Source organism: Pelmatolapia mariae, linkage group LG14, assembly GCF_036321145.2.
Source record: "Pelmatolapia mariae isolate MD_Pm_ZW linkage group LG14, Pm_UMD_F_2, whole genome shotgun sequence".
NCBI lineage: Eukaryota > Metazoa > Chordata > Actinopteri > Cichliformes > Cichlidae > Pelmatolapia > Pelmatolapia mariae.
Window position 1 is genome coordinate 4287747 of NC_086239.1, and position 25626 is coordinate 4313372.

Sequence of the window (25626 nt, forward strand, 5' to 3'; positions counted from 1 at the left end):
TTATCTGCTTCCGAGTCTCTCGTACAGACTGAGTGGACCTCCTTCATCATGTACATAGGCTGCTAATGATAGCTAGCTTCAAGCTAGCTTTTTTCGCTTTACTGAACTTAAAAAAAATTTATGCTACATAAATAATAATTTATATAACAATGTTTTACTTGGAATATGGATCGTTCATTAAATTCAGTTCAATTTTATTTATACAGTGCTAAGTCACAACAACAAACGTGCTTGAATGTCCGAATTTAATGTGTCAGCAACAAAAAAATGTTTTAACCATCAGTTTACCACAGGTTTACATAATTAATATGCACATTTTTGTTCTGTGATACAGTGTGATTTGATATGAAAGTTTTGTACTGTGGATCCTTCAATGCGATCATAACAATCTAATCTAATAATCTACTTTAATTTATGGGTATTATTGTTTATAATATCCCAGAAGTGAAAGTGACAAACTTAGACCTTTATATGCATTGCAGTAAATGTATATCTGAAAGTGTTATAATTAAGTTTAACTACAATACAAATCCTGCACTGTTATCTTCTTTAGTGCCATAAGCCAAGGCAAAGCAGCCCCCTGAACTCTACTCCCGCAGAGGTCAATTATCTTCCTAATAGTTTTACATCTTCACTGCGTAAGACTCTTGATATTGTAGCTCCTCTGACAAAGAAAGCCTCAAATCAGAAGTAATTGACTCCCTGGTAAAAGTCTAAAAGGAAAAGGTGTCCTACTAATTTAAAAAACATAGTTTGTTGTTTTTTTTAAAAGAAAAAAGCCCTCTATAAAGCTAGAACATCAGTCCTCTTCATACATTAAGGTTAATTATGAAGTTCCACAGAATTCTGTGCTAGGACCATTTCTCTTTACATTATACATGCCTCCCTGGGGTAGGCATTTTTGACCAGGATGTGTCCTTCAATGCACATAAAAACAAAACATGGAGGACTGATTTCTTCCATTTGTACAATATCTCTAAAATTAGAAACAACCTGTCTCAGAGAGATACTGAAAACCTAGTTCATCGTCCTCCCCTCACCCCAACCGGTCGCAGTAGATGGTCACCCCTCCCTGAGCCTGGTTCCGCCGCAGTTTTCTTCCTATAAAAGGGAGTTTTTCCTTCCCACTGTTGCAAAAGCGCTTGATCATAGAGGCTCATCTGATTGTTGGGGTTTTCTCTGTATTATTGTAGCGTCTTTACCTTAACATATAAAGCACCTTGAAGCAAATGTTGTGATTTGGCACTATATAAATAAAGCTGGATTGAATTAAATTGAGCTTAATTGAATTTACATGAACAGGGTCAGAAGTCACCTACTCACCTTTTCAATGTCGTCTTCATCCACATCCAGTACAGTCCCGTCATGCTCCATTTTGATTCTTACCTTGCCCTCTGGCAGAGAGCCAGTTTCTGTCTTTATCACGGTGGCTGGCCAGAGATAAGACAGTAAACACTTTAGTTTTTGCCTGACTGAAGTGCTCAACTCTACTGATCTCTATATCTTAAGTGGGTAATTAAAGAGAATAACAAAAGGAAAAATGCATGACTTTGCCATCTAAAACTCTAAAGAGCAGTTTACCCAGAAGGCCACCAGTTTTCCCCTCTGCAGATCTGTTTTGTTTTTTATGTACATGTGTGGATTTTTTTATTTCCATTTTAAAGATTTTATCATCTGATAAAATTATTTTTTTTATAGCTAATTAACACATTTAATCCCAATGAAAAACACTTTACAGCTAGGAGGTTCTAAAAATTTCATTTCAAATATGCAAATATGTGCAGTGTTAAGTGTTAAGCTGTAGAATGCATATGCTGAGCTGCTGCAAACAGATCGGGATAAAAACAACACCCTTTTCTCAGTGCAAACTGAAAATCATTGCTCAGTGAAGCCAACGAAACCACATCATCACAACGGCTCCAGTTGACAGCCCCAAAACATCTACAGCAGGGGTGTCGAACTCATTTTACATCATGGAGCACCTACGGCCCACTTTGACCTGAACTCACCATTCTGTCAGTGTAAAGAAATTACATATTTAACAGTTTTTCTACATGATAAAGAAAAAACTGCTGTTACAAAGGAAAAAAAAAAATCGGTCAGCAAAACTCGACACTGAGCCATGGCTCTGTACTACATGCACATATTTTTCCATTTCTGCCATTCAAAGACACTGTATGTAGTTTATTTTGTGTAAAATTTAATACTGAACTGTAAATTTAGTCTTCTTCAAGGTAGCAATTTTTTCAGTGTTTTTTTATTCAGTGTAAAAGCCTTATTTTCATGGATTTGATACTACTAGGGAGAATATGAGGTTTAAAGCCTGGACACCGTTTGTCCTGTGCAATGGAAAGATGTGATAAATTCTGCACTCAGCTTTGCAGTCTCCAGCATCATTGAAATGCAGCCAGATGCTGCTTATTTTATGTTTTTGCTCCTTTTCTTCACTTTTTCTCTCTGTGTACCTGGCCTGTACCACTACCCTTGCTGTCTTCAGAATGTCTTCCCCCCTTCCTTCTTTCACATAATGGTATGATCCCAGTCTGTCTTTGCATGTGATTGACTGCTTGATGTGCCAATCAAAGTAAAGTCGCGCCCCTGCCTGCATGGATTCCCAGCACAGCTGAAGATTCACCTCCCACATACCAACATGTCATTATTAACTTACACATGAAATTATCTTGTGGGCCGAATATATTTTTATTGCAGGCTAGATGTGGCCCGTGGGCCACATGTTTGACACCCCTGATCACGAGCATTCAAACCTAGGGTAAATCTCAATCACCCCAGATGCCGTGCAGTCAGAGAGTTATTTAACTCCGTCAGTGACAGCCACAAGGATGTGAGAGATGTCCCCTTTTTTTCCAGCTTCTTCTTCCACTCTTCTTTTCACCATCCAACAACACAGTTAGGTCCATAAATATTTGGACAGAGACAACTTTTTTTCTAATTTTGGATAAGATTGCATAAAAATGTGAGGAACTACAGCATTTTTAACACAATCCCTTAATTTCAGGGCTCTAAAGTAACCGGACAAATTAAATTAATGCAAAATAACACATTTTTTGCAGTAAAATATTACATACACACCTCATGTATTTTAAACGGTAGATACATTAAAAAACACATTTAGTAACAAGTAACTATGTAGCTTTTTATAAAAGACCAATAAAAGGCAATGGAATGGGGAGAAATGTGATGCCACTGTAAGAACATTTTTAAAAAGATAAGCCAGTCTCACCCAGGGAAAAGCCATCCTTGTGGACAAGCCATACTTTATCTGATTCATACCAGGCCTGCTCTGCTGCAATCTGTTCCTCAGTCTTCACCTAAAAAGGACAAAGGTCAGAATTAGAGGACAGCAGGGGAAATTATACCTGTGGACCACTCACAGCAACATGTGTTTTTTAAACCATTGGAATTTCCAGTGAGATATCAGTACATGCTGAAAGGATGCAATTAAAGCTTTTCAAAATAATGATCATGTGATTGACTGATCAGGCTTGTATGAAGAATGTGTGAGGACATTTGCGTTTGTCAAACGGCAGTTCAGTAGCAACCCCTGGTATCTAAAATGCCAGAGAGTAGCTTGGTTCAGCCCAATATTCATAACAACATGAAAGAACACAAACACATAGGGAACCAAGAATGAAAGTGTAAAACAAAGTAAACTGGAAACAAGCACAAAAAAACTAGGGTGTTCCTATTGATGACTTCTTAAATTTTACTACATTTTAACAGGAAACATGAATAGGGAACACTGCACTTTGCAAGCACGAGCACAATGCAGCACAACACAAGGGATGAGCTGGTGATTTTGTCACACTCAGGCATAGTGCAGTCCACACCTGGGATTGCTTAGCTGCAGCATGAGATGCTTGGAGAGCAATAAGATCCTCTTCTACTGATCCCTGGTGATTTTGCCAGCATGAGAAGGTTAAAGGTCACAGTTATACATAAGCAATATATGTTAAAACAGACAGACATATACAAACAAATACACAGATAAAATGAAACATCATCTGCACAGCTGTAGACAATGTCACTGCAACAGATGCTCTACATATCCAGAATATATGAGAAAGAGAAATTAAGTCTACTCACTATGCATGATCATCGATTAAAAGTACTCCTTGAATGTTACATTTTGACAGTTTGACAGTACATTTTGAAAGTTTCACAGGTCACTAAAACATGATGATTATATGACAGCAAAAAAGCCTCATTCATAAAGACTCTAAAGACATTACCTTTGATAGAAAGCACTTCCATAGAAAGAGCGAAGAAAAAAGTGCTTGTGTGAATGTGTGGGAATAGGTGAATGATGCAAGTAGTATAAAGTGCTTTGAGTGCTCAGAGTAAAAAAAACACTATCAAGACCCGATCCATGTACCATTTACCATTTACCAATTTCATAATCCTACATCACCTTGTTCTCAAGTTATCGCATTCACAGAAAACTTACTCTGACCTTTAGGTTGAGATCACTGAGATTCAACCTTGTCCACGATTTTTTGTTGATGCACCTATGGTATCAATCTGAAAATCCTAGATGAATTCCTTCTTGAGTTATTGCATTCGCAAGATGTTTAGAAAACTTGACCGATATTCAAACTCATCTGAGAATTTTAGTAGACGCACCCACGGTGTACGTCATATTAGGTGTCCGTGCCACCTGTCTGGTGGGGGGATGACAATACAATGGGGCAGAAAATGGAACACAATGGGGCAGAAAATGGAACAGAAAACTGAGAAATGCCAACAGTGAAGTTCAGACTTTTTATACCGATAAAGAACAAGGAAATTTGATTAGTATACGAAGGCTGAGCAATAGGTTATAGGCTACTGGCCATTTCAGCCAGCCATCAATGAGAAAGCCCTGGAGTTCTGTGCTCATGACAAATTAGTGAACACACTTGTCAAACAATCTGTGCTAAAGGCTGCAAGTGACAGCCTCCTCACTGTTTCATGTATTTAAATTAACCTTTTTATCTGCTTAAAACCAAAAAAATCCCAAATAGATGATTAGAACTTATTTTCATAACAAGCTCTTTCATGATTGCATTTACTAAAAAACACGTGCCAAGTAGGAACTCCCTGCCCAACCCCCCAAGTGTCACACATACCACTCTGTGAATATGTTGACAATTCTGGAAATTATTAATTTAATAACCCAACCTAATATCCAACTATCTGCAGGTTATTATGTCACTTTACCATCCCTGTATAATGTCTTAGCTGCTCTCATCTTTAGAAAGACTTTATCCAGTTTAGCATGCCTGAATTGAAGGACTAACACTATATTGTAAGAAAAAGTCCTTGAAAGCCTGAAATACAACTCTGATTCCAAAAATGTTGGGATGCTGTACAATAGCAGAAGTACAGCAGAACACAGAAAACACATCAAATGTTGAAACTGAGAAAATGTACTCTTTTAAGGAAAGAATTGAGGTCATTTTGAACTTGATGGCAATATGTCAAAAAAAAAATGTAGGACAGGGCAAAGGTTACCACTGTTTACAGGCTCATTCTATAAGTGTCTGCGAACTGAGGAGACCAGTTATTGGATTTTTGTATTTAGTACCACTTACTTTTCCAGCCTATTGTTCTTCAAAATGGCCTTATTTGTTTCTTAACATGTTACAATTTGGGTTTGCCTTCCTTTTAATATACATTTTACTTAGGATTTGCAGTTGCACACTGCAGGTTGTTACAAAAACAATTATATCACCAATATATGTATGAGTCACCTGAATGAGAGAGAAAGAAAGAAAGAAAGAAAGAAAGAAAGAAAGAAAGAAAGAAAGAAAGAAAGAAAGAAAGAAAGAAAGAAAGAAAGAAAGAAAGAAAGAAAGAAAGAAAGAAAGAAAGAAAGAAAGAAAGATGAAATTTTGGAGAGAGACAGGGAGAGAGAGAGAGAGGGAGACAGAGAGGGAGGGAGGGAGGGAGAGAGAGAGAGGGAGACAGAGAAGGAGGGAGGGAGAGAGAGAGAGAGAGAGGGAGACAGAGAGGGAGGGAGAGAGAGAGAGGGAGACAGAGAAGGAGGGAGGGAGAGAGAGAGAGAGAGAGAGAGAGAGGGAGACAGAGAGGGAGGGAGGGAGAGAGAGAGAGAGAGAGAGAGAGAGAGAGGGGGGGCTCTAACAAAACCAAACACATTAAGCGTATGTGGAGTTTCGTGGAGTTTAACTGTCAATAGCACCTTGAAGCAACTGTTGTTGTGATTTGGCACTACATAAATAAAATTCAATTCAATTTAGTTCAATTCAATACTTCAAATGGGGGAAAGTGAAAAAATTAAAAGGATTTTGGGCCTTACATTCTCACATGTCAAATGAGTACAAATTCCAGATAGGAGCCCCAGGGGAATGCAGGTCTGTGGTGCATGGAGGGTGCCCTGAGCCTGCAGGGGTGCAGACATGAGCGCCTCAACAGAAGATGAAACACTGACTGCTGGCTCCAGCTAGCCACAGAGACAACCAGCAAAAGCAGTGTGAGTAAAGCATGGAGAGAAAGACAGGGAATGAGGGGAAGAACACAGAAGACACAGTCAACACGGAAATTCAGATGAAAATATTGCAGAACATGAAAGTAACAAGAAGTGCATGAACATTTGAGTGGCAATGGAAAAGGGAAAATGGCTTTACAATGAGTAACCATGGCACTGAAATAATTCCCCTATCTAATGAGAATGTAGTCAGTTCAAACAAATACAGTTATTGGCTAACTGTGAGAAGTTGGTTATATCACTCATGAAAGGGAATGTGCTACAAAACTAACTAGCGAGATATAATTTGAGTTTCATTCCACAGGACATTCCACAGGAATGTCTTAAGCAGAAGTCTCTCTGAAACCCTGTGACAAGTCTATAACAAAATCCATAAGTGGGTGTTTCTGTAGTGTCCACAGCTCTAGCAGCTCCAGCAAAATGACTAAATTTAAAGGTAACAGAATTTGACATTGCATCAGAAGTCAAGAAGAACTGTGGGCCCAATTCATGTTTATCAGGGCAGCCCAATTTTCAACGTTTCCAGTAATTTTTCCATTGTTTTGAAATATAATTTTAATGGAGTACAAGTTTTTATTGTCAGGGTAATGAGCAACACAGTAGTAAGGGAAATTGTTGCAAAAAGATTGTGAGAGTGGAATGATGATCAATGTGATAAATAGTGATGTATGCTAACAGCTTTGGTGAAGTTATTATTAAATTAGAAAGGAAGGGGAACATTTCTGAGATGTTAAAAAAGAGTACAGCACAAGAAAAAACATAGGCAGCAGAACTAGTTAGCTAAAGCTCAGAATTTGCTGATTTTTTTCCCTAACCCTGCTGACAGACTTAGTTTCCATTGCTTAACTTAACCTGACCTTGTGCAACACAGATCGTTATAACTGCAAGAGTGCATTTGAAGGTTAATTAACATTTTATCAAAGATCCAGAATTCAATATGAACAGGAGAGATAAAAAAAACTTCCATGTCGTCATGGTACTGTCTCGCTGTCTTTAGGGGAATATTTTCTATTAGCTGGCACATTAGTGGTGTTTACCAAAGTGACCGAGTAGGCAGGGTGTGGAGATGCAAGACTATGTAACATTACACCAGTTAATCACAACAACAGTTGCCTCATAGTTTTTGGTGATAAATAAAAAAAACAGAATTTAACTGAATAAATTTAGCAGCTTTCAGAGAGCAACTTCACTTGGCTTAATCGGTTTGTGAAAAACTTTCACCACAGCAACTTTCTCCATGTTCCTTTTGGTGAATTTGGTGTTCAGCTTAGTTTAAAAACAGCTGTTTTTAAACTAAGCTGTTTCATGACTTTAAATCAACCATTTCAGCTATTCTGAATTCCCTTTGGTGAAACAGTTTTTCTCTTTAACACCACTGACTCAATGATGCCACTGGCAAAGCAGTAAATAACAATCAATGGGAGCACCACTTGAAGCATCTCTATGCTTATTTTTGGAGCCTTGTACCGGTTGCACAGCCAGGCTGAAGACATGATTGTGTCAGTTTTTACTGCCATTTCAATGAGATATCAGTGCAGAGGATCACAGGGCTTCAGACTATAAAGAAGGAGATGTTGCAACAGCTTGAGAGATGAGACTTTCTCAAGAAAACTCTACTATGATTTACTTCTGTTTTGTACTCCTGCGCCAGCACACTAAATGTAGAGGTAACACCTGGCATTTCCGAAATTATGACAGCAATAATGGGCTCTTTACTTTTTTGCTACAGGGTTAACCGTCCCTTACTTTACATGGCATGACAGTTTTCACCACCAGTTGCTTCATACCAGCACACTGTGTTATTGCCACACGCACAAATGTGAAGTGTAAAAAGAGCCACCCCTTTACATCGGTGCTTTAACTTGCCTAATCGTCAAACTGCTTTAGACCATGGGGGAAGTGAATAATGCTGGTTAGATTTTTTTGATGTGTACATGTACAAACACGGAAAATTCAAAGGCAATATTATCTGGTTATTTACAGGGACACCAAAGATCTTCATCAGGCGTCGCTGAGCTTCCTCAGTTGGACTGACCGGTGCCTCCTACAGGTCAAAGCAGCAAAATACTGAATCTGAGCACACTGACACAGATGAAGCAAAGCCCACAATTAGACACAAACAGAAATGTCCTCAGCAGATGGATATGTATTTTCGTTATGTTTAGTCATCTTTAAAAAATAAATAAGTACATCAGATATCCTGACTGACTTCACTAATGTTTCCCACAGGAGACTCAAACACATACACTGACTGTATCAACAGCATAAGCAGTTTGGGTTACCATGGAATCCATTTCAAAAACACCATGTTTAGTAGTTCTGTAGTAGCACTACATAGGTAGTAGTAGTAGTAGTAGTAGTAGTAATATATAAATAGCTTCTGCTTCAAACAGTACGTATGCTTTAACCTCCTAGGACTGGGCATCCACATATGTGGACATCACATTTTGGGTTGTCTAGACCACAATAAAACATGTTGTTCCATAAGGGCCTGATATCTCTTATGAGAACATTATACTGCCACTGTTCTATCGAAATTTAAAACAAATGTCATATGTGGATATCCAGCCCTTGTAGAGCAAAATCAGGTAAAAAGATAATTCTTTGTTTTTACATTCATGAGGTCCCAATCATCCCAAATAGCAAAGAGAAATTCAAATTGCGTGCCATGAAAGAGTTCGGGTCTTAGGAGGTTAAAAAAAACTGTGTAAAAACAGTGTAACAGAGTAACACAGTGTATTACTAAAATTGGCAGTACACAATCTGGAACAAACCAAACAGAATGTGTGAAAAAATTAAGAGCGCTAAAGAGAAAATAAAGAGAGAAACAGGCAGCAGACCAGTTAGTGTACTTGTCTGTGGCAGCATCATTTTCAAATATGATGATTTTTCTTTCAGTTGCTTTTCCACAAAGCAGCAGTGCAGTAACTGGCTCTACCTGGTGATGCTAGTCATGTCAGGCTACCAAAGTTCCCTGTTTGAAAAATGTCTTTGCTGACACTCCATCTTTGCAAACAAGGCTTATTATCAAATACATTCTGCTATGTGATATGTCAAAGGTTAAAAACTGAAACTGTCCTCCTTGTTCATTGGCAGACTTAATCACAAAAATGATTCAAGAGTCATAAACCTCAAAACTAACAAGTGTATTTAAAACCATAGGAGTTTACATAGCCGCTAAAGAACATACAATTCTGACAGCGAACCCAGCATTCTGTAGAAATGACTGAGGACGTACACATGGGCATGTGGTTTAATGATTACAAGAATGAGAAATACTGGTTGGATATAATATTAATATTTCCAAATATAACACCACCTGTTGCTAAGCTGATTAGAAGCAGGGTTTTCATAAAAGAGCCCATGTTGAATGCCCAAAAACAAAAGGTATAAAGAAAATGACCAACAGTTTTTCAATATAAAATATCAAACAACTGAACATGTTTACATTAAGTCAATTGACTAATTACTAATTAGTAACTTCATCATCTACTGGCAATTAGCTCAAGAGACTCCAAGTAAACCATTTCCTTGTGTGTTGCAATTTCTTCTGCTCATTTGTCTTCCACAGCTTTTTAAAAGTGGCTGAGTCTAGCCACTGTGAACACTAACATTACACATAAATGTGGTGCAAACACTATTAGCAAACACTACAGTGCTCTTTCACTCCAAACATGCTTTTTAAATGCTATGCACCCAACATCAACAACACCATGTCCCAAAAGTCAAGACGACATGCCAAGTGTTAGACTGTACCTCTTTTTGACTAACAGTAGGTTGCTGGATAGAAACAATTCCTATAGGCGTAGAAGACAGTGGACCAACACTGGGCTGGGGAGGATTAGGGCTCACAGAAGTTGATGCAGTGAAACATGATTGGGGTTCAGGTATAAAGTCAGGAGCTGGGATGAAGCCCATAACTGGTGTGAAAGATAAAGGTCGGGAATCAGGAGATTTGGAAGAATCTGAAGCTGAGCCCACAGTTGCTTTGTTAGCAGGGTTAACAGAAACCAGAGAAGATGTTATTCCCTTTGTAACTGGAGAAAAGCTGCTGGATTTGTGTTTAACATCCTGCAACTCTGGCTTGGTTTTATCTTCATTCTGCTCCTTTTTTGTCTCCTTCAAGTCAAGTTTTTCATCCATCTTCTCACTTATCTTGTCTAACTCCATTTTTTCTGGTCGGTTATCCTGAAATATTCTTGGAAGGCGCTCCCTTGTTCTGCCTCTGACCATAAGGCTTGTTAAGCCCCTTGAAATATCATCTTTGTCTTCTGTTTTGATGACATCATGTTTAAAAGAGAATCCTGGCATCACTTGGGTTTGGGACACTGAGGTTGCTGCTGCTGCTGCTGCTACTTTGATTGTGTCAGTAGCAGGCTTGCCTACTTCTGTAACTTTGTCAGATTTCTTTGCTGGTACATTGATCTCATCTTCTGAGGGTAAAACCTTCCTGACAACACGACGAACAACCTTTACTACTTTCTTACGTGTGTAACCCTGGTCATCAGTGGTAGCCATTTGGTTGGTGCTGGTGCCTGGAAGGCTGATGATACCATTGGCAGTACCATTGACTGTGCTTTTTCCCACCACGCCATTTTGTTCTTGCTCACTTAAATCTGGTTCAAGCTTCCGAGGAATTTGTGGAGGTTCAGGACTTTTAAGTTGTGCCGCCGTCGTTGATGGTGGCTCAGGACTTTTGAAGTGCCCTTGGACTTTTATGGGTGTCCTGACTTTTGGTGGGGAAGGACTCCTGATCCGGGCAACTGACTCTGCAGTAGGACTTTTTGCCCTCAATAAACCCCTGCCAGGATCTAGAGCTGGTACTGACTTGGCTCGGCCGGGAATCCCATCACTGTCTGACTACTCCCAGAGAAAAGAAAGCAATTACATGAATGTAGACAAGTAATGAAAATTCAAGCATTATGTCTTATTCTGTCAAAGAATAAAAATCTTGGTGTGTTACAATGAATTTTATGAAGACTAGTAACAGAGAAGAACAGATATTCCTTTAACCCTACAACGTAATGCAATATTGGCGCTTCCAATGACTTTGAATTTAGCCTAGAAATCCAATGCCTAGAAACAGGCTACCAACCAGAATATCCCTAAGAAATCAAAGGCTTTCCGGACAGGTTCAGCAAACATCACAGTTCCATTTTGCTAGACATGGTACTAATTTTAACACTAAAAGGGTGTATAAGAGCATGTAATCATCCCAAAGCAATCAGTTTGAGAGTTTCTGTTCTATATAAAATAAGTTAGCATGCCTCATCAGGTCCAAAGGTATATAATAATATAATGACATATTTGCTCTCCTGGGACAAGATGTCTAGCCATCCACCTCAAGGTTTTGGGAGAGTGCTAGTTGCCAACTATCAGCTAAAGCATGTTAGCATGATTAATCCAGTACACTACAGGGATTTACCTACTATGGAATGAGTAAGTATAAGTTCAAATATATGCTGATGCGAATGAGTATTCCAGTTATTACATATTAGGAAAGAGATAAGCCTAGATGTTTAGATAATGATAATAATTAAGAATGTTTTCAACTGCAATGTGTGTCAAGCATCATGAAAGAGAAGAGACCCTGGTGGTCTAACCCCCAGCTGAAACTACCACTTGGGGCATGGAACATCACTTGTCTGTTGGGAAAGAAGCCTGAGTGCATGGGGTTGAGAGATACTAGGTAGATATAGTCGAGTTTGTCTCAACACACAGTGTGGGCTTTTGAACCAGTCTTCCGGAGACCGGGGGTGGCTGGAAAGCACTTAGATGCAGAAAAAAAAAGTGTGTCTAGGAAGTGCTTTGAGTGAAGTGCTTTGAGTTTTTTACTCTACTTCAGTAGAAGCACTATATGAGAACCAGTCCATTTACCATTTCCCGTGGTGAGGCTGAGAGCAGGGGTCAGAATACTTGTATCTCACAATTCAGTGCATGTAAGTTAGGGTTTGTTCCTGGTCAAGACTTTCTCATCCTGGTGGATGATGGGGAAAGTGTCCTGACTATCACTGCCCTTTATGTGCCAAACAAGTTTTCAAAATACCCAGCCTTCTTGGAGTCACAGGGTGGGGTATTAGAAAGTGTAGCACGCAGGTGCATGTCTTGGACACCGGACAGACCTGGCATACCGAGTACCCATTACTGAGCTGCAGCTACAAGGTGGTTGGTGCCTGTCAAAGTAGTAATCCCTGAACTACATGCTGGACACCAAGGTGGCGGGACCAGTCAAGCTGAAGCAGGAGACTTGTCGAATTTGGTTTTCCTGTAGTACTCGGGAAGCAGCTGACAGGTACCAGCAGTCCATGTGGAGTGTGGCTCTTGCAGTGGCTGATATAAAATTCAGGTGTGGGAAAAGTTTCATGAGCATTTTGCACAGAATTCTGGGCGAGCTCTTATCCTCTTGAGGATATTCAAGAGAGATGTTTTCTGGAGATGTTTATGGACAGAATTTGTAGGCATAGCCAAGTGGTGGTATGCCTCCAATTTAGTGGTCTCAGGATCTTGCATCTTTCTGTAGATGATATGATTTTCTGTCGACTTCATCAGGGGTGGCCTGATGAAACACTTTTAAGTCTGAGGCCATGGCTTTCAAAAGGGCCTCAGACAGTTGTTGACCCAAGTATAGTTGTTTAAGTCTCTTAGGGACATGTTCACAAGCGGGGGGAAGGGGAAACGGACAGACTGATCTGGGCCACAATCACAGTGATACAGACAGTGAACTGGTCTGTACTGTTGACAAGAAACCAAAGCTGTTTGATTGACCAGTAGATCTACATTAGCTCTACATCCCTACACTCACCTATGGCCACAAGCTTTAGATAATAACTGAAAGAATGAGATTATGTATACACTCAGAGTAGAGCCATTTTACATCAAAAGGAGCCAGCTGAAGAATTTGGGCATCTCACTAGGATGGTTCCTAGGCACCTCTTGAGTGATGTGTTCCAGACATGCCATGTCTGTCACAATCAGTGGCAGATTAAAGTCAAAGTAGTTATTTATGGAAATGTTTTATTTTTATTTTTTTTATTAACAATCTGCAGCATTTCTGTGTTTTACACTGTTTTGAACATTCTATACTTTTGAAAACCAAAGAACCTTTGCATAGTGTTATTACAACTAACTAATGCAACAACAAACTTAGAATTTAATTTTTTTAAATGTGTTTATTTCTTTTCTCACTTTTTTATTCACTAATTAAATTTTTTACTATCTTTAATTGTAGTTTAAATAATTCAGAAAGCTTTACATTTGCTTTAAAACTTATTGCCACAAATATTTCAGGAATAGTGTTGTAAACAAAACATTTTGTTTTTAAATATATTCACAGATTTAACCTAAAAAACAACAAAGAAATAGATGATAGCAATATATACAGGGTATTTGCCATAAAATGTGTCATCCTAACACTTCAACCTGAAATATAAATATAAAGACCATGCTAAAACACTGGATTTTAAATGTCAAGAACCAAGACGATTCTAACATGAGAGCCAGAAACTCTAATTAATGCCATTGTTTACTTACACTTTTGTTTGCTGGCTTGTTCTCTTCTTTAATCTAAATGTGTTGAACAGGAAACCAGATCAAAATCTTATAGCTTAGATCTACTGCACACCATGCAAATTTCAAAACATGCACATATTCTGAGAGCCATCTTTTGCATGAAAATATTTTTATTTCAGTGCAATATAATGTGCAATAATGTGCTGTAAAAATTGTCTTACTATTTCAAGAGCTGAAACCAATGCACTTACTGCATTTAAATTGCGTTAGTTAAGTATAACATAAAATAAGTGAAAGCCATTAAAATCTGAAGTGGGGTGCCACACCAAATGCCACACAAATCCAAACATAGAGATGTTAGTACACCATAGTAGTCCCATCACACTAATGTGCTCTACTAAACATCTAAACAAGACTTCCCTTTTGTTCCCAGAACGAAAAACGAGATGAAAATGCCATGTTGGCTGATCTGCTGTCATGGACTGTGATGGATGAGATGAAAGCAGGTGAAGGAGGTGGAGGAAAGCTAGGAAAGGAAGATTACACATAGTTAAGAGAAACTTCTTCACACACCAGGACGCACTGAATTTTCAGCGTAAGTAAAGTTTTGTTTTTAATGACAAAGCACTGAGAAAAACAAAGAATGAGCACAAAATTAGAGCTTATTCTAAGTAATGTAAAACATTTTTGTAAAAACAACTATACAAAATCAATATGAAATTATCACCAGATGTTGGTAACGACCCATCCAATCTATTATTACATAGTATTGAACACATCAAGAAAGAGAGGTGCAAAAAGGCATTAAAATTCATTGGTAATTAGAAAGCAATCCTGCCATTTTGTGAAAATTAATATCAGCTGGTTCAGTCTCAACGGATGGCCTATGAAAACCAAGGTGCCGCACAAGAAACTTTTCATGATTGTAAAACCAATGAGCTCTCGCAAGACCTTCACAACCTTATTGTTTCCAAGCATACTATTGGCACTGGACGATTCCAGTGAGCACTGCTGGGGCTAAGGTTGGGCAATATGTAAATATTTTCCAACGGACAATCGTCAGTCCAATAACTAACGATAGGCAATATATTCATGCATGCACAGACTTTTTGATGGGCAGAGCAATGTAATCATCCACGGACTGATTTGCGCGTTTAGAACACAGAAGAAGTCCAAACGTGGGCAAACTAATTTTTTAAATTGCACACTGGAGGAGAAGATGCAGATAGAAATGGACTGTTATCTCAGCAAGGGGGTCATAGATGGAGAAGATGATCCGCTAGCTTGGTGGAAAATGCATAAAAAAACGTTTCCATAAACCATAAACCACCATAAACTGGCCATGGCCAGGTGCTCCCCACAAGATTTCAGACAGAGAAGTGAAAGGAATTATTAGAAGGGTTGTCAAAGGGCCAAAAATCACTTGTGGTCAGATTCCATTGCTCAAGAAAAAGAATGTTGAAACACGTTTAAAATCTGCTAAACAACATTTCATCAAGCCTGTGAAATACTGGGAGAATATGGTTTGGTCAGATGAGACCAAAACTGAATATTTGGATGCCATAATGCAACCATGATTGGAGGTCAAAAGGCATTGCAGATGATCCCAAAAACACTATACCAACAGTGAAGTTTGGAGGTGAGAACATCACAGCTTCATTCATCCTGTATAATTTATAGACAATGTGAATCAATGTGAATGTAAAAATCTATCGTAACATTATTTTCATAATGTACAAACCATATCTGCCACAAGCTGATAAGTTTCCATTCTTTCCAAGAAAACATAAATATAAAGTAAGTTAACTGACCAACCACTTACTGACCAACATCTGAGCAGAAAAATGTGGACTACAACAAGAACCAAGGAAGTTGTATTGTGTAATGCTACTTTCAGTTGGCAAAGCCCTCCCTTGTCCATCTCTAGCCATAAATAGTGGCAATGGCTGTAGAGCCTCAAGGCCCCATTCTTGTCATATATATTCAGCAGAAGAAACCGCTTGTTGTAAAAAAAAAAAAAAAAAATAGTTAGTATAAATAATTCTACCTGTAAATGAAGCAGTCCCACAACTTCTGTATTATAGTAGTCCTCAAAAAACACAGACCAAATCAGTAACTGGGTAAAGAGGAACAGATCTGAAAGACCAGCCAGAGACATACAAAGTAGAGAGTGAAACGGCAGGGCTGACAAGAGAGGGAGCACTATGATAGGCTGGCTATTCCTGTTGGTGTACAGACAAGAGTTGACGGGGACAGCTGTTGTGATAGGAGGCTGCTGAAAGGTAAAAATAGGAGCCCCAGCCTTCCAGTCTTCTAGACAGCTCTGCCATTCACTCCCCCAACCATTGCCACAGTTCAATCACTTGCCCCACTGCTCAACCACACATGCTGCTCTAGTTGGTGTCATCTCAGCTGCCTGCCTGCCTGCCTGCCTGCGTGCGTGCATGTGTGTGTGTGTCGCTAACTGCCTATTATGAAGGTCATCCCAGGCACATAGCCGAGATTTTATTTGTTGCTTATTGTGGCTTTATATATGAGGCTGATGCCGCAGGTGTTACATTCACTTCAGCACATGGAGTAATTACAACAATAAAGGCTCTAATTATTTTTCATCAATGCTGCCACATGCAACTTCTCTCGTCTCTCCCGGCCGGCCCCAGGACAGAGACTGCACCCCGAAACCATACACCTTCATTGGTACCAGATAAAGAACCTTCTTAAATGAGAAGCCCAGAGAAGAGGGAAACTAGAGTACCATGAACTGCAGATTCGCATGGTGGAGGACTACTGCCCGGAAGTTCTAAACAGACGCAAGGAGTACCCAGAAGTGATGGCCGAGCTGTATAAACACGGTCTCAAACCCGCTCTGTTGTATCCTAAGACTTTGCATAACATTCCACAGCAGTGTAAGACAGTGGCTTCATTCAGCTGATGAGGCGAGAAGATAACTGGACGACCTGCCCGTTACAGCGGAATCACACTGAAAGATTGTTTATGTACTCATTATGCTTATTTGAGGGACAGCCCTGTGAGTAGACTGTTTTGTCTGATTTTCTCCTACTTTTGGGATATGTAAGGACTTTTGTTTACGCTTACGCATTACAGACTCGTCTTCTTTTCTCTTCTCCCTTGCTATTTGCAAGCAGGGATGCTATTCATGTCTCGTTGCTTACAATGTTCTCAAAGTTGACTATTTTCACAACGTTTATCTAGGAGTCATGTTTACTCAAATCATTGGATTTGAAGGAAGGAAGGGGTTTTTTTGGAGTGTACACAATGTGTGTTTTGGAGAGCTTGATGCTTTTTTTTTTTTCATCATTGCTTTCACCTCAATTATGTCTTACACTCTCCAATTCATGGAAGCGTGGTAAGCGTCAGCCATCCTTACCAGAAAGGTAAAGCAGAATGTTCGTCCTACAGGCCAATCTCTCTATTACACATCAATGTTAAAATTTTGGCTAAAGTTTTGGCACGAGGCTGAAAAACATTTTGCCATCAATTATATTTTTAGATCAAACTGGTTTCATTAAGAATCGTTACTCCTGTTTCAATATCCGTAGTCTATTAGATATAGTATACACCCCTCCCGAGTGATTCCCGAGTGCCTTCTCTGCGGATTATCTCTAGATGTGGGGAAGGCATTCGATCGGGTCGAGTGGAAATACTTATTTAGAATTCTACAAAAATTCAATTTTGGATTGAAATTTATTTCATGGATAAGGCTATTTATTATATGTGTGTCCTAACGTTGCAACCTTTCAACCTCCAACGAGGAACCCATCAAGGATGCCCTTCAAGTCCTCTACTCTTCAATCTCGATATGGAGCCACTTGCCATCGCACTCCGCAGCTGTGGGGAAATTACTGCGTTCTGGAGGAAAGGAGTTGAGCATAAAGTATCCTTGTACGCTGAAGACTTACTGATCTTTATTTCAAACCCCCAAATATCTATACCCGCAAAGTTGTCGGTATTTAATCAGTTTGATCAGTTTTCAAGATAAAAACTTAGCCTGCATAAAAGTGAGTTATTTCCTGTGGATGGAGGAGCACCAGTGTATGACTATTCTACTCTCCCCTTTAAAATAGCACAAAATCAATTTACATATCTAGGTATAACAGTTACAAGGAAGCATAAATGTCTCTTCAAAGTGAACTTCCTTTATTTATTAAATAATACAGAACAGCACCTGGCACAGTGGTCCCCTCTCTCTACTTCTCTGGTGGGAAGAATTAACTCAATCAAAATGTACTCCCTTAATTTTTCTATCTCTTCCAATAACTACCGATTTTTATCCCCAAATCTTTCTTTGATTCTTTAGATTCAACTATATCATTTTATATATGGAGAGCCAAATGCCCCTGATTGACTAAAGCCTATCTTCAAAAGCCCAGGAGTAATGGAGGCCTGGCACTGCCTAATTTCCAGTATTACTATTGGGCAGCAAATACACGCTGCATTATATCTTGGGTCTATTTCCAAAGCAAAGATAACTGCCCGTTAGACTCAACCGTTCTGGTAAAAAGTCAGATTAGCTTGTATTTATCTGAATGTGGACCCCTCTTGTGATAAATGAGGATGCTTCTCTTATCCATATGTTCTGGACACGTCCTAAAGTCAAAACATTCTGGATGGACATATTTCAACCTTTGTCTCTAATTCTTGAATATCATATCATAATCCATTAGTTACTCTTTTTGGCACTAATGGGGAGGCTGATGCACGGCTGACCTTGTCACAGTGTCGCACACTGTCTTTTGCTTCCCTTGTAGCGAGATGTGCAATCCTACTAAGATGGACGGGTGCTACTTTGCCCACCCGTGCTCAATGGCTGAGGGACCTTATGTGTTATTTAAGCCTTGAAAAGATCCGTTATTCGAATAGTAATACCAGCGGGAAGTTTTACAAGGTGTGGAGGCAATTCCTGAAATATTTTTCCAGCCTTTGGCTGTTCAGCAAATCCTCTGTTTTTCCTCGTTTTTTTTGTTGTTTTTGTTTTTTTAAAAACCTGGATTGAGGGACAGGGCTATTGTGTGGGATGGGTAGGGGGTAAACAGCAATTAAAAGATATGTGATTGTGTTATTAAGCTGTATTTTATTATGTCAGCTTAAGCAATCATCGTGAAGCCTACCTACTCACATATTGTATAAGAATTTTTTGTGTATCTCTTTTTGTTTATAAAAATATCTTTGAGAACAAAAAAAAAATATGAATGCCTGACAATGTAATGGTATGGTCCTGATCAGACAAGTGATTCTGTCTTGGAGGGGATTGGGAAACACAGTAAACCTGGCCACAGCACATATTGATGAGCCATTCTTATGCTACCACTAGTGACACTGACCTTAACCAAATGCAAAACTAGTGAAAAAGAGGTCAGAAAAGATGAGTAGGGGAAAAATGTCAGTGGCCTCTACCTGTAAAACCATTCCTGTTTGGGGGTCGTCTCACTGTTGCCTCTCTCGTGCACCTGTTTCGACACCAAAGCAGCTGGAACTGATTAATAACCCCCTCTGCAACCTAACTGACTTGATGGTATACTCTGATTAAAAACTATTGCAAGTTTTTGAGAAATGTATTTAAGTCTGTATGTATAGTTTTGAGCCTGTGCAGATTACAGAAAATCCTAAATAACATCAACTTGTGCACCCAGTTTTTGTTTTTTCAATTCAACTTTTAAACATAACTGTATATGTACACACAGAGACACAGAATTTGCACAGCACTACAGTACGAGCTTGCTATAATGACAAAAGATACATCGATCTCATAGAGCAATAGTCAGGAGAGATCTTAGCCATTATTTCTTAGAACTTCCGAGTTGAGTTACAATGCCATGTCCCATATAATGGTAACGTACCTTCACATTTAGTCCAGTCATCTTGTTCCAATTCAATTCCTCATTTAGCACTACAGCTTTCTAATCCTACAAAACCTTCTATTTTATCAACTCTCTCTGCTTTTGAATTTTGCACAAGACATGTTACATGTGCTGTGTAGAGTGCTGGGGTTCTAAGTTGCACTGTCTTCCTTTGTGAAACCAGTGTATACAGCAAAGAGGAAGACGTGTAAAGCAGCTAAAGGAAGGCATCACAATGAAAGCAGAAGCAGAGTGGAACATGTTACAGGAAATGAATGCTTCTCTCATGCTGCTAGCAAAGGAAAGAAAGAAAACCCAGGTCTTATCTCTGTTCTGTCTAAACTGTGGTACTTTTTCAGTTGAATGAGTCCCAGTTAAGTGAAGTCTGTTCTCTTATGAGTAATGTTATTTACCGTTGTTGTTAACAGGAGCTTTTTATACTAATGCTGTGGCTTTTCCTAAAAAGGACCCACGTTTTATATATGTATATATATTTGTTAAGTGATTGTTTTAGTCAGTAAACCCTGTCTGGGGCATCTTTTAATTACCACAGTCATATGTTTTAGAGATGCGCTGATTGGCTAGCCAGGGACCAGAAAATTCCCATTGCCAATGTCCTCAGCCCTTATTGGTGGCCAACTGGTCAGGCTCAGGTTGGTCTGTTTAATGTGCAACACACGATGCAGGCAAAAAGTAATGCACACACTCACAGCCACACAAATATTGCATTGAAGCTCCTCACTCTGAGTGAAGATGCAAAGTTCACCAGGGGTTCAGGGGTCAGCCATGAAAACATTGGTAACAACAAACCTAATCAAACAGTTTAATCCCCTTCACCCAGCTGAACATGGACATTATAAAGATTAAAGAAAGGCAAATTGTCCAAAGCTAAAGCTATCCAAAGCTTAGAACCAGCCACAAGACAGCAGCCCCTCGATGTGCAAAATATCAAATCAGGAGAATTATTGGAAACAACTCAAAAATGAAAAAGCAAAAGGCATCAACAGGTACTTAAATTTTGCTTTCCTACTCATTGAGCACTCACAGTAGTTTTTACTGCAGCTGTCAGGTTTATAAGCCTGTGAAGGTTCTCAGTCATCCAGATCATGGTAACCTAAGGAGCTTGGAAAGAAAAGCGACTGGACTTCTTTGAGTTTCTTGAATATGTTACACCTCTCATCCGAGACACTTCTTCAGTTCTAAGCGCAATTGGCAGAGAGTCCCAGATATTTAAGCCCTATTGGGAGCAGGCAGCAGATATTGACCCCCTAGTGCTCTGCATTTCCCCACACTTCTGATCTTTCTCCACAAGATGGAGCCATGGAACCAAACACACACACACACACACACACTTACTTCAGCAATCCCAAAACTACAGAATATATTTTTCTGCAGTGGCTTCCACATTAATCTGGGAAGGGAATGGGAGATTGATGTAGATAAGGTACAAATATTTTATGATAGCTTTAGCCAAGATGAAAGAGAATGAGGGTTGTGGGAATGGCAAGCTAAAATGCCTTTGGAAAGAATGCAGCCTAAAGAAGAGGGTGGAGAAAGAAGGGAGAAATGCGCTGACGTAACATCTCTACGGTGACTCTGTGTATCATGAATAGCAAAGTCCTGTATACAAAGGCTTGTGTGAAATCAAATCAGATGAGATGAAATCAACAGTCTGAAATTTGACCCAACTCGGTTAAGTTGTTTTTTTCTAAAAATATTTAACTGTCATTTTATTTATATAATATTTAGAATGATACATACTTAATTTACTAACATATGGAAAGACAAAGATAAGGTAAAAGCAAAGTTCAAGAGAACTAAGGACTCGATTGTTAAATTAGGCGAAATGCTTTACATCACTGAAGCTGTGGTTATCACTCATCTCAACCCTAATGAAGAAAGCTCAAAAACAACTCAACTTCAAGTACTTGTTGACTTCTAAAGAAGAGCAACAGAAATCTTCTTAACTGGAAACATCACAATGGGATGATCAAGGCCTAAGCCCGGAAAGCTCTGCAGAAAATGATTAAAACTGCCCAGAATATCATTGGCACCCATCAGTAGAAGCAGCTGGGTGTTTCCCATCCAAGATCCAGCACCCCAGCTACAAACTGTTGATTTTCTTTCCTCATATGGTAAAACTAAGAAGCTAATCCTCGACCCTTGATCCTGAGAAAGAATCTAATGACAAAGTATCTAATAATCTTGACAATAAAAACATAGCAATTTTTACTGATCACCAGCAGCCTACTCTATTTGAAGATAACTTGTGGAAAACACAGCATACTGGTGTAAATCACAAATTACAGTGAAACTGACAGCTTTATAATTAAATTACATGAAGATATAAATTTATCCTATTATTGGATATAATATAAAAAGCTATACATGATTCAATTCAGTGTTATTTATATAGCGCCAGATCACAACAACAGTTGACTCAAATTGCCTAATGATTGTGCTTGTACACAAATTTCTTAATTATATTATTCGATCTCATGACTGTCTCATACCACGTGTGCTGATAGCAATATCTTTACCCTAACCTAAACCAGAATCTAAACTGAACAAGTCAAAGCTCCCCATATTTCCTTATTTTCAAAATATTACACTTTGTGCTCACAAAGGCAGACATACAAATGCACAAGAGAGGCGGAGAGAATTCAGGCAAGATGGAGTGGGTGGAGACAGGTGTCAGGTGATTTGTCACAGGATAGCAGCATGAATGAAAGATAAGGTTTACAAGATGGTAGTGAGACCTGCTATGTATAATTTAGAGACAATAGCACTAACAAAAAGAGCAGAGGCAGGGCTGCAGGTGGCAAAGTTGAGTATTTGTTGGTAGTGACAAAATTAAAAACGCAAAGATGATAATAATGCATACACAAACAGACATACACAGTTCTACATTTCAAAAGAAACAAAAAACACCCCATCTCAAATGAACATATTTCTTCACTCCTAAGCATGCTAATTCTGTTTGGCTACTGTAATTTCTGAGGAATGCATAGGCATAACAAAACAGCAGATGATGCCCTTTACACACTAAGAATCAGCTCCTGTAATTCATATCTGATAAAAGTGCAAGAGATGTTGGGGCAGCAAAGCACAGGCCAGTACTGCTGCCAAAACCAAACAAACAGCATCATTGACTAAAACCCTCAGCATCATGAAAGCTAAAAGCATGTGTGGTTCAATGGAATGTATTGATGACATGACAATGATGTCAGAAGAAATCAGGTTGCAGCTTCTGAACACATCACAATCCATAATGGATTTAGGTTGTTGAAAGTTAACTTGAAAATGTGTTCAAAGAGCGAAAGGGTTCTTTGTTTATGTCAACTTCAGGCCTTCATGATTATTTTTTCCCTCTTTGGTGGGTGTATTTGGTGACATCTATGTACCAAGCCTCGTGCTGACACTTCACAAAGATCAGTGGGAGCACAATTCAATTTAGTACCAGCAAAAAGATCATCCTGAAATCAGCCGGCTGTGTTAGAAATGGTCATCAACTTTTCTACCCACTTCGATGATAGTGTCACAGCTTTGCCAATCTAACACAAAGGTAAGTGAAAAACAACAAAACAATAGAAGGTTGCAATCATTTCAAAGCCACACAATTTACAAGGACAGAAAAACATCACGTCTTCACAAGATTTTTTGCAGTATTTGCAGACATTCCATACATAGCCGGGGAGGATTGTTTTCCTACTGGAATCCATTTTGGTTTTACGTGTGTGTCAAATAAACCCAGATTACCTGACTTTATTTGAGAAAAATTGGGTACATTACTTTTGATCTGTTAACGACTCCTGATAGGACTGGGCGATATATCGACTTTTTAAATATATCGATATATATTTATACAAGATATGAGATGTGACAATATCGTTTATATCGATATAGTCTATGTTACTTTATAATTATACTTGTGGGCCGCAAGTTTGCCTCGCTTTCGTCCACTTTTGTCTCTACACAACGTTACTCTGCCTCGCCTCTCCCCTTCACTGAACACAACTCCTAAAATCCTTTCATTTTCTCAAAAATCGACAGTGCGCCTTATGTATGAATTCTGGTTGTGTTAAACCTGCTGCGGTCTGTCTGTCTTTGTTATTATGCTCAGCATCTTTTAGTTTACATTTTGACTGCACAATTGTGAGCTTTTTTGTTATGCACAAAAACAACATTGTTTTATTTTATTTATGGAGCATTATTATTTAATAAATGCTAATAATTTATTTCGGAGTAATTTTTTCTTGTACATCTACGCTGTATGTTAATAAAAGTGGCTATGTGAGATTTGGGACACAGCTTTGACTAAGAACTCTCTTTCTGTTCTTACTTTATGGCTTTAAAAAACATATCGAGACATATATCGTATATCACCATCCAACTAAAGAATATCGAGATATGAATTTTGGGTCATATCACCCTAACTCCTGATATCACTCAACATTACTAAAGAGTTGAGCATGACTACAATTCATGAATTTACCAGGGAGTTGTGTGGCTCAGTAATCTGTAGTTTTGTCAAGTCTGAAAAAAAGTTCCTGACAATATCATCAGGGTAACTCTGACTTGGGTTGACGACAAAAAAATACAAAAAACAAAAAAAAAACAGGGATATCAGGGATAAAATTCACAGTAGAGTACAGGTACAAGAATAAATAAAAAAATAGTTTCTATATGTGCAACCCTAAAACCTAAATTACATAATCAGCTCCTATAAGGTTTCCTAGATGCATTTCAAGGATGACTGACTCTTACAGAAAAAAGAGAGGTGGAATAGATTTTATATGACTTAAAGCTTCAAACTCAACCAACATATTTCACATGATATTTCAGTAGTCTTTTGCATAGTTAAAAGTAAATACAATATCTGTAAATTACTAGATTGCTATATGCAAGCCATTAGTTAGGTGAACACACACACACACACACACACACACACCATAACTTATGACTGAATACCGTAGTGTACAATCAGGCTAATCCACTGTCTGCTGTGTTGGGCTGGCAGAAATCTCGGGCCTTAGGTCAGGAGAGGAAATTATAGATAAAACACAGAGGCACTCTGCCCATTTGGTCAAACAAAAACTGAAAAGCAGTTTTCATTGAGAGGCACAAATGTGGTCTTTTTAAGTGTGCATATATTTATAATAAACTTTTCTTTTTCTTCTTTTTTTTTTTTTTAAATGGGGCCCCAATACCATAATTTAACCTGGTACTAGGTGAAAAACTGGAGCTCCACTTGAATCCACTCGAGTTTAACAAAAATATGAGCCAGAGCATGTGCTTAGAGGTAAATGAAAGTGATTAATGTGACTGATTCACTCTGCCCACATCTCCTACTGAACAACAGCTTAGTAGCCAAACCGTGAAATCACTTGTGTATGTTTGAAACATACACAAGTGATGCTATATCTGCTATATCTCAAATACCACAAGACAGTATAAGACCCAAAAACAAGGAGCATGCTTACATTTGTTGCAATGAATTCCTACTCTTGCATTTTGGGGGTTTTCATACAGGAAGTGTCTGCTGTCAAGAACAAAATAACTAAATGACTCATCAGAGCTAATGATCACAATGATATATACTTTGGTTGGCTTGACCTGCCAGCTGCTGCACAAGTTAAAATGGAAAAGTCTCATGTGAATGACCACAGCAGACCCGATGGCATGAACATGCTTTGCATCCATTATTTACACACACGGTTGCTGTTACATTACACACAGAGTTGGATCCCTCCC

The 25626-nt window shown here is 38.8% G+C and overlaps 1 protein-coding gene across 12 annotated transcripts in view; it reads right to left on the reverse strand.

The window, feature by feature from the left end:
• The window catches only part of myo18ab (myosin XVIIIA b), a 126718-nt gene that overhangs the window by 85820 nt on the left and 15272 nt on the right, over positions 1 to 25626 (reverse strand). For 7 of the 12 annotated variants that reach the window (XM_063492373.1, XM_063492372.1, XM_063492370.1 and 4 more), the window contains exons 3-5: positions 3849 to 3911; positions 3242 to 3329; positions 1324 to 1430 (exon numbers count right to left, since the gene is read on the reverse strand). In XM_063492373.1, coding sequence (XP_063348443.1) covers positions 1324 to 1430; positions 3242 to 3329; positions 3849 to 3911 — 258 coding nt within the window. Of the gene's footprint in view, positions 1 to 1323; positions 1431 to 3241; positions 3330 to 3848; positions 3912 to 6316; positions 6385 to 14035; positions 14129 to 19872; positions 19965 to 25626 lie in introns of those variants that run through there. The other 5 variants (XM_063492376.1, XM_063492366.1, XM_063492374.1 and 2 more) reach the window with 4 other exon arrangements.